This window comes from Nerophis lumbriciformis, linkage group LG31 (genome assembly GCF_033978685.3).
Source record: "Nerophis lumbriciformis linkage group LG31, RoL_Nlum_v2.1, whole genome shotgun sequence".
In the NCBI taxonomy this organism is placed as follows: domain Eukaryota; kingdom Metazoa; phylum Chordata; class Actinopteri; order Syngnathiformes; family Syngnathidae; genus Nerophis; species Nerophis lumbriciformis.
This window is the reverse complement of record NC_084578.2, coordinates 9034426-9045000: the sequence shown is the minus strand read 5'-3', so window position 1 is coordinate 9045000 and position 10575 is coordinate 9034426. Positions and strand designations below refer to the sequence as shown.

Here is a 10575-nt window from a genome sequence, read left to right as displayed (position 1 = left end):
AGCCCTTGTGCTACGTAAAAAAATTATAATAATCCTAGCCTTATGCTTACAACTGTTTTAGCCCTAGTGCTACGTAAAAAGATAAATCCTAGCCTTATGCTAACAACTGTTTTAGCCATTGTGCTACATTAAAAAAAAAAAATCTAGCCTTATGCTAACAACTCTTTTAGACCTTGTGCTATTTTATGAATATTAGCCTAATGCTAAAACATTTTTTTAGCCCTTATGCTATGTTAAAAAATAATAGTAGCCTAATGCTAACTGTTTTAGCTGTTATACTGTTTAAAAATAATCATAACAGAATGCTAAGCTATTTTAGCCCTTATAATATGTTGAAACAAATCTTAGCCTAATGATAGCTGTTTTCCCCTCGTGCTACGCAAAAAATAATAATCCTAGACTTAGGCTAACAACTGTTTTAGCTCTTGTGCTACGTAAAAAAATAAACTAGCCTTATGCTAACAACTCTTTTAACCCTTGTGCTATTTTATGAATAATCTTAGCCTAATGCTAAAAACTGTTTACCCCTTATGCCATGTTAAAAATAATCTTAACCTAATGCTAACGACTGTTTTAGCCCTTACGCTAGGTTAAAACAAAATTGTCGCCTAATGCTAACGACTGTTTTAGCCCTTACGCTAGGTTAAAACAAAATTGTCGCCTAATGCTAACTGTTTTAGCCCTTGTGCTATGAAAAAAAAATCTAATAATCCTAGCCTTATGCTAAAAACTGTTTTAGCCCTTGTGCTACTTAAAAAAAAATCCTAGTCTTATGCTAACAACTCTTTTAGCCTTTGTGCTATTTTATGAACAATCTTAGCCTAATGCTAAAAACTGTTTCGCCCTTATGCCATGTTAAAAATAACAATAGCCTAATGCTAACGACTGTTTAGCCCTTATGCTATGTTAAAAAATGTTTTCGCCTAATGCTAACTGTTTTAGCTCTTATACTGTTTAAAAATAATCAGAACAGAATGCTAATAGCTATTTTAGCCCTTTATAATATGTTGAAACAAATCTTAGCCTAATGATAGCTGTTTTCCCCTTGTGCTATGTAAAAAAAAAAAAAAAATCCTAGCCTTATGCTAACAACTGTTTTAGCCCTTGTGCTATTTAAAAAAAAAAATCTTAGTCTAATAGTAACAACTGTTTTAGCCTTTGTACTATTAAGAATAATATTAGCCTAATGCTAACAACTGTTTTAGCCCTTGTACTATTAAGAATAATCTTAGCCTAATGCTAACAACTGTTTTAGCCCTTGTACTATTAAGAATAATCTTAGCCTAATGCTAACAACTGTTTTAGCCCTTACGCTATGTTAAAACAAAATTGTCGCCTAATGCTACCCGTTTTAGCCATTGTGCTATGTAAAAAAAATAATTCTATCCTAATGCGAACAACTGTTTTAGCCCATATGCTACGTAAAAAAAATTCTAATAATCGTAGCCTTATGCTAAAAACTGTTTTAGCCCTTGTGCTACGTAAAAAAAATAAATTCCTAGCCTTATGCTAACACCCTTTTAACTCTTGTGCTATTTTATGAATAATCTTAGCCTAATGCTAAAAACTGTTTAGCCCTTATGCCATGTTAAAAATCATCGTAGCCTAATGCTAACAACTGTTTTAGCCCTTACGCTATGTTAAAATAAAATTATCGCCTAATGCTACCTGTTTTAGCTATTGTGCTATGTAAAAATAAATAAATCCTATCCTAATGCTAACAACTGTTTTAGCCCTTGTGCTATGTAAAAAAAATCTAATAATCCTAGCCTTATGCTAACAACTGTTTTAGCCCTTGTTCTACGTAAAAAAAAAATAAAAAAAATCCTCGTCTTATGCTAACAACTCTTTTAACCCCTGTGCTATTTTATGAATAATCTTAGCCTAATGCTAAAAACTGTTTAGCCCTTTGCTATGTTAAGAAATAATCTTAGCCTAAGGCTGAGAACTGTTTTAGCCCATATGCTATGTTAAAAAATCTTAGTCTAATGGTGACCCCTGTTTTAGCACTTTTACTGTTTAAAACATAATCATAACCTAATAGCAATTACCATTAGGTCATATTGTGTCAAAAAAAAAATCTTAGCCTAATGCTAACTGTATTAGCCTCTACGCTACATTTAAAAAATTCTAGCCTAATGCTAACAACTGTTTTAGCCTTTGTGCTATGTTGGAAAACAAATCTTACTCTAATGCTAACAACTGTTTTGCCCTTATACTTGGGAAAAATAATCATAACGTAATGCTAACAGCTATTTTAGCCCTTATGCTATGTAAAACCATTATCTTAGCCTAATGATAACTGTTTGTTTTTGTGCTATGTAAAAAAAATTATGCTAAGTTATTAATAATAGTAGCCTAATGCTAACCAAACAACTGTTTTGGACGTTGTGCTTCATTAAAACAATCTTAGCCTAATACTGACTTCTTTTTTTTAGCCCTTATACTTTGTCAAAATAAATTTTAGTCTATTGCTAATATTTGTTTTAGCTTTTTGCTATGTTAAAAATAATCTTAGCCTATTGCTCATTTTAACAACTGCTATTAGGCTTAAAGCTATGCCAAAAAAATGTTTAGCCTGATACTGTTTCAGCCCTTTTATCTTGAAAAAAATCTTAGCTGAATGCTAACTGTTTTAGCCCTAATGCTATGTTCAAAACAATCTGTCAGCTAATGTTTTTAAGCCATTTGACAAAAAAAAAAGTTTTTGCTCTTGTTCTGAACTAAATGTTTCTAGCCCAAACGCAGCACTTATGCTACGTAAAAAAATTGTGCTAATGCTACGCTAAGCTAAGCTAAACTAAGCTAGGAATCTGAGCTGCACAGACAAGATTGAACACGTTTTTAAGAGTTATTTGGTAGCAGAAGAGACACGCTGACGTTTGTTTGGAAGTGACTTAAGTGTGGTTAAACCCTGAATGTTAATGTGAGATCAACTCAGCACTTTTCTTTTCTCCTCTTTTCAAAAAGGGCCATTGTCAACTTTTAGCTTTGACATTTGTGTTGTTGTTTTTTTTAAATGTCTTCTGATCAGGTTTGTTGTCTTTTATCTGAGGAGCTAAGTGAGGGCAAATGTGCCTTTTTCTCCTCAGGGGGCCAGCTAGGAAATAAAAGTCGGATTTAAGACAAACCACCAGGCTTTTGTGTCTTTTTTTCCCCTGCTTTTATTTTGTAGGATTGCTAAAATGTTTTTGGGAAGCATTTTTTTTTTTTTTTTTTTGCCTCCTTTTAGCGGTTCCCATGTTTTGTTGTTGTCCTGACAACAACAAAATAGAATAGTTTGTCATACAAACCCCGTTTCCATATGAGTTGGGAAATTGTGTTAGATGTAAATATCATTTTCAACCCATATTCAGTTGAATATGCTACAAAGACAACATATTTGATGTTCAAACTGATAAACTTTTTTTTTTTCCGCAAATAATCATTAACTTTAGAATTTGATGCCAGCAACATGTTCCAAAAAAGCTGGCACAAGTGGCAAAAAAGACTGAGAACGTTGAGGAATGCTCATCAAACACTTATTTGGAACATCCCACAGGTGTGCAGGCTAATTGGGAACAGGTGGGTGCCATGATTGGGTATAAAAAAAACAGCTTCCCAAAAAATGCTCAGTCTTTCACAAGAAAGGATGGGGCGAGGTACACCCCTTTGTCCACAACTGCGTGAGCAAATAGTCAAACAGTTTAAGAACAACATTTCTCAAAGTGCAATTGCAAGAAATTTAGGGATTTCAACATCTACGGTCCATAATATCATCAAAAGGTTCAGAGAATCTCGAGAAATGACTCCACGTAAGCGGCATGGCCGGAAACCAACATTGAATTCGATCCCTCAGACGGCACTGTATCAAAAACCGACATCAATCCCTAAAGGATATCACCACATGGACTCAGGAACACTTCAGAAAACCACTGTCACTAAATACAGTTGGTCGCTACATCTGTAAGTGCAAGTTAAAGCTCTACTATGCAAAGCGAAAGCCATTTATCAACAACACCCAGAAACGCCGCCGGCTTCGCTGGGCCCGAGATCATCTAAGATGGACTCATGCAAAGTGTTAAAGTGTTCTGTGGTCTGACGAGTCCACATTTCAAATTGTTTTTGGAAATATTCAACATCGTGTCATCCGGACCAAAGGGGAAGCGAACCATCCAGACTGTTATCGACGCAAAGTTCAAAAGCCAGCATCTGTGATGGTATGGGGGTGTATTAGTGCCCAAGGCATGGGTAACTTACACATCTGTGAAGGCACCATTAATGCTGAAAGGTACATACAGGTTTTGGAACAACATATGCTGCCATCTAAGCGCCGTCTTTTTCATGGACGCCCCTGCTTATTTCAGCAAGACAATGCCAAGCCACATTCAGCACGTGTTACAACAGCGTGGCTTCGTAAAAAAAAGAGTGCGGGTACTTTCCTGGCCCGCCTGCAGTCCAGACCTGTCTCCCATCGAAAATGTGTGGTGCATTATGAAGCGTAAAATACGACAGCGGAGACCCCGGACTGTTGAAGGACTGAAGCTCTACATAAAACAAGAATGGGAAAGAATTCCACTTTCAAAGCTTCAACAATTATTTTCCTCAGTTCCCAATCGTTTGAGTGTTGTTAAAAGGAAAGGTGATGTAACACAGTGGTGAACATGCCCTTTCCCAACTACTTTGGCACGTGTTGCAGCCATGAAATTCTAAGTTAATTATTTGCAAAAAAAAAAAAAAAGTTTATGAGTTTGAACATCAAATATGTTGTCTTTGTAGTGCATTCAATTGAATATGGGTTGAAAATGATTTTCAAATCATTGTATTCCGTTTATATTTACATCTAACACAATTTCCCAACTCATATGGAAACGGGGTTTGTACATTAAACGTATAAAAAATAAACTAAGGGATCCCATGTACATAAGTATTCAGTCTAGTATAAGTAAGATGGTTTAACTTCTAAAGGCCTTAGTGGCCACATGCGTGGACAGCACCTTTTTAGCTCTTATTTCCAAAATTGTGTACACTACTGAATTGGGGTCTTGTGGCCACTTATGTGGACACTTATACTGCCATCTGGTGGTGTCAGAAGAGTATAACATACAATGGAATTTTGAAAAAAAAAAGGTGTAAAAATAAGAATTAGCATGTCACTAAACATGAAGTACACATTTTAAGTACATCATATCAAAAGATGATTCTTAGTTTTTATTCTAATTAGGGTCCAATAAGCCCAAACAGCAAAAATAAATAAAAAAAAGCATGTAAACAAACAGCTTGGGCCTTAAGAGGTTGGAGAACTCAGCAGATTCAAACACTTCGGTACATAATTCATGCCGTAAGACTGTCTTTGAACAAAAAAAACAACTAGTGATGAGGAACAAAATGCAGTAAAGTTGTGTTTTTACGGCGTGGAAAACAAGAAATGCAACATTGTGAATGACGGAGAATAAGAAGACGTAGCAAGAGGGATCAGTGTTGCCAACTTAGCGACTTCCCTGTCATATTTATTAGAGAGTAGTCTTTCAATAAAAAAAATCAAGTGGTGACAAACAACTGGTGAGAATGCATCAAACACAATCATTTGACTAGAAGTGTGGTAGTCTCAGTGTTGGATGTAAAAGGAGTAAAACAACACGTGACATTCAAGTACTTGGCTCTGATTGGTCCCTGCAAACTTTGTCTTCTGCTGTGCTCGTCGTTAAAAAGCCAGCCGTGTGAAGATGATATGATAAAGTTAGACGTGTGAAGATGTGATAAAGTTAGGTGTGTGAAGATGACGTGATAAAGTTACATGTGTGTGAAGATGACATGAAAAAGTTAGAGGTGTGAAGATGACGTGATGAAGTTAGATGTGTGAAGATGACATGATAAAGTTACATGTGTGTGAAGATGTGATAAAGTTAGGTGTGTGAAGATGACGTGATAAAGTTAGACGTGTGAAGATGACATGATAAAGTTACATGTGTGTGAAGATGACATGATAAAGTTAGAGGTGTGAAGACGACGTGATAAAGTTAGACGTGTGAAGATGACGTGATAAAGTTAGACGTGTGAAGATGACATGATAAAGTTACATGTGTGTGAAGATGACATGATAAAGTTAGAGGTGTGAAGATGACGTGATAAAGTTAGACATGTGAAGATGACATGATAAAGTTACATGTGTGTGAAGATGTGATAAAATTAGGTGTGTGAAGATGACGTGATAAAGTTAGACGTGTGAAGATGACATGATAAAGTTACATGTGTGTGAAGATGACATGATAAAGTTAGGTGTGTGAAGATGACGTGATAAAGTTAGACGTGTAAAGATGACATGATAAAGTTACATGTGTGTGAAGATGACATGATAAAGTTAGAGGTGTGAAGATGACGTGATAAAGTTAGACATGTGAAGATGGCATGATAAAGTTACATGTGTGTGAAGATGACATGATAAAGTTAGGTGTGAAGATGACGTGATAAAGTTAGACGTGTGAAGATGACATGATAAAGTTACATGTGTGTGAAGATGTGATAAAATTAGGTGTGTGAAGATGACGTGATAAAGTTAGACGTGTGAAGATGACATGATAAAGTTACATGTGTGTGAAGATGACATGATAAAGTTAGAGGTGTGAAGCTGACGTGATAAAGTTACATGTGTGTGAAGATGTGATAAAGTTAGGTGTGTGAAGATGACGTGATAAAGTTAGACGTGTGAAGGTGACATGATAGTTACATGTGTGTGAAGATGACGTGATAAAGTTAGACGTGTAAAGATGACATGATAAAGTTACATGTGTGTGAAGATGTGATAAAGTTAGGTGTGTGAAGATGACGTGATGAAGTTAGACGTGTGAAGATGACATGATAAAGTTACATGTGTGTGAAGATGACATGATAAAGTTAGAGGTGTGAAGATGACGTGATAAAGTTAGACGTGTGAAGATTACATGAAATTAGGTGTGTGAAGATGACGTGATAAAGTTAGACGTGTGAAGATGACATGATAAAGTTACATGTGTGTGAAGATGACATGATAAAGTTAGGTGTGAAGATGACGTGATAAAGTTAGACGTGTGAAGATGACATGATAAAGTTACATGTGTGTGAAGATGTGATAAAGTTAGGTGTGTGAAGATGACGTGATAAAGTTAGACGTGTGAAGATGACATGATAAAGTTAGAGGTGTGAAGATGACATGATAAAGTTAGGTGTGTGAAATGTACTTGAAAGTCCTCCCAGGTTGTCTAAAAAGTCAACAAGACTCCTCTGGTCTGCGTTTGAACACGTGGCCACAAAGTGATCAATGTGCTGGTTTTTGTTCGTCATCATTCTTGCAAAGTGCTGATGTTGCATTTGAAGGCATAAAACGCTAACAGTGTGTGAGCTAACAGGTGTTAGCGTGTGCTAACTGCTATGGAACATACATGTGACGTGTCTAATATACATCTTAGTCCCTGAGAACACACACTATATATATTACACATTGTCCCTATGGTCACACCTCAAGGAAAGACCAAAGAGCTCGAATACATTATTGTTAATATACAGTGTGTGTGTGTGTGTGTGTGTGTGTGTGTGTGTGTGTGGAGGAGTGCTGACACACACTTGTTAGTAGTATTACATGTTACAGGTGACAACGATGGGGAGGGTTGTCCTTCCCGCTCTACGTGGTGGACTCCAGCTGGATCTGAATGTAGCAAGCCTGTCACACACACACACACACACACACACACACACACACACACACACACACACAGAGTGATACGTTAGAAGGTTGTGCGATATAGCAATCCTCGCCTCCATGGCGGCAAATAAAGTAAGTTACAAGTACTATTATCACTGGAGGAGTAGAGGACAATGAATAGCTAAACATGCTACACTACACAGGAGGATACAAGAAACCATGCTAACCGCTGAGGTAGAGCTATTGAATGTAAACAAAGGTGGGCGGATCTATATATATATTGTATACTGTATATCTTTAAAAATAATAAATATATATATAAATAAATACAAATTATTTATATAAATATACACATTATATTAAAATATAAATATGTTTTTTTGACAGTTGTTTATTGGGTTTTAGACACATATAGTTGACAGAAATAGCCCCAAAATATGTCAAATGCTGATGATATAAAAATATGAGTAACGCCAGCCAAGAATGTCAAAAATAATATCTAAACAGTGAACATTAATCCATGAAAATATGAGTAACGCCAGAGAAGTATGTAAAAAATAATATCTACACAGTGGACATTTATCCATGGAAATATGAGTAACGCCAGAGAAGAATGTAAAAAATAATATCTAAACAGTGGACATTTATCCATAAAAAATATGAGTAACAACAGCCAAGAATGTAAAAAAATAATATCTAAACAGCGGACATTTATCCATGAAAATATGAGTCTATTGCCAGCCAAGAATGTCAAAAATAACATCTAAAAAGTGGACATTTATCCATGAGCATATAAGTCTAATGACAGACAAGAATGTCGAAAATAATATCCAAACAGTGGACATTTATCCATGAAAATATGAGTAACGCCAGCCAAGAATGTCAAAAATAATATCTAATCGGTGGACATTTATCCATGAAAATATGAGTAACGCCAGCCAAGAATGTAAAAAATAATATCTAAACAGTGGACATTTATCCATGAAAATATGAGTCTATTGCCAACGAAGATTGTCAAAAATAACATCTAAACAGTGGACATTTATCCATGAAAATATGAGTAATGCCAGAGAAGAATGTAAAAAATAATATCTATACAGTGGACATTTATCCATGGAAATATGAGTAACGCCAGAGAAGAATGTAAAAAATAATATCTACACAGTGGACATTTATCCTTGAAAATATGAGTAACAGCAGCCGAGAATGTAAAAAATAATATCTAAACAGTGGACATTTATCCATGAAAATATGAGTCTATTGCCAACCAAGATTGTCAAAAATAACATCTAAACAGTGGACATTTATCCATGGAAATATGAGTAACGCCAGAGAAGAATGTAAAAAATAATATCTACACAGTGGACATTTATCCTTGAAAATATGAGTAACAGCAGCCGAGAATGTAAAAAATAATATCTAAACAGTGGACATTTATCCATGAAAATATGAGTCTATTGCCAACCAAGATTGTCAAAAATAACATCTAAACAGTGGACATTTATCCATGAAAATATGAGTAACGCCAGAGAAGAATGTAAAAAATAATATCTATACAGTGGACATTTATCCTTGAAAATATGAGTAACAACAGCCAAGAATGTAAAAAATAATATCTAAACAGTGGACATCTATCCATGAAAATATGAGTCTATTGCCAGCCAAGAATGTCAAAAATAACATCTAAAAAGTGGACATTTATCCATGAGAATATAAGTCTAATGCCAGCCAAGAATGTCAAAAATAATATCGAATCGGTGGACATTTATCCATGAAAATATGAGTAACGCCAGCCAAGAATGTCAAAAATTACATCTAAACAGCGGACATTTATCCATTAAAAATATGAGTAACGGCAGCCAAGAATGTCAAAAATAACATCCAAACAGTGGACATTTATCCATGAAAATATGAGTAACACCAGTCGAGAATGTAAAAAATAATATCTAAACAGTGGACATTTATCCATGAAAATATGAGTCTATTGCCAACCAAGATTGTCAAAAATAACATCTAAACAGTGGACATTTATCCATGAAAATATGAGTAACGCCAGAGAAGAATGTAAAAAATAATATCTAACAGGTGGACATTTATCCATGAAAATATAAGTCTAATGACAGCCAAGAATGTCAAAAATAATATCCAAACAGTGGACATTTATCCATGAAAATATGAGTAACTCCAGCCAAGAATGTCAAAAATAATATCTAATCGGTGGACATTTATCCATGAAAATATGAGTAACGCCAGCCAAGAATGTCAAAAATAACATCTAAATAGTGGACATTTATCCATGAAAATATGAGTAACGGCAGCCAAGAATGTAAAAAATAACATCTAAATAAGTGGACATTTATCCATGAAAATATGAGTCTATTGCCAACCAAGATTGTCAGAAATAACATCTAAACAGTGGACATTTATCCATGAAAATATGAGTAACGCCAGAGAAGAATGTAAAAAATAATATCTACACAGTGGACATTTATCCATGGAAATATGAGTAACAACAGCCGAGAATGTAAAAAATAATATCTAAACAGTGGACATTTATCCATGAAAATATGAGTCTATTGCCAACCAAGATTGTCAAAAATAACATCTAAACAGTGTACATTTATCCATGAAAATATGAGTAAGGCCAGCCAAGAATGTCAAAAATAATATCTAAACAGTGGACATTTATCCATGAAAATATGAGTAACGCCAGCCAAGAATGTAAAAAATAATATCTAAACAGTGGACATTCATCCATGAAAATATGAGTAACAACAGCCAAGAATGTAAAAAAATAATATCTAATCGGTGGACATTTATCCATGAAAATATGAGTCTATTGCCAGCCAAGAATGTCAAAAATAACATCTAAAAAGTGGACATTTATCCATGAGAATATAAGTCTAATGACAGCCAAG

At 34.8% G+C, this 10575-nt stretch overlaps 1 protein-coding gene across 4 annotated transcripts in view; it reads right to left on the bottom strand.

The window, feature by feature from the left end:
- Positions 1-6426: 6426 nt before the first annotated feature.
- Positions 6427-10575, bottom strand: part of LOC133574411 (alsin-like) — a 135520-nt gene continuing 131371 nt past the window's right edge. For all 4 annotated transcript variants that reach the window (XM_061926594.2, XM_061926596.2, XM_072912024.1 and 1 more), the window contains one exon: positions 6427-7675. In XM_061926594.2, coding sequence (XP_061782578.1) covers positions 7637-7675 — 39 coding nt within the window. In that variant the 3' untranslated portion in view covers positions 6427-7636. The remainder of the gene's footprint in view (positions 7676-10575) is intronic.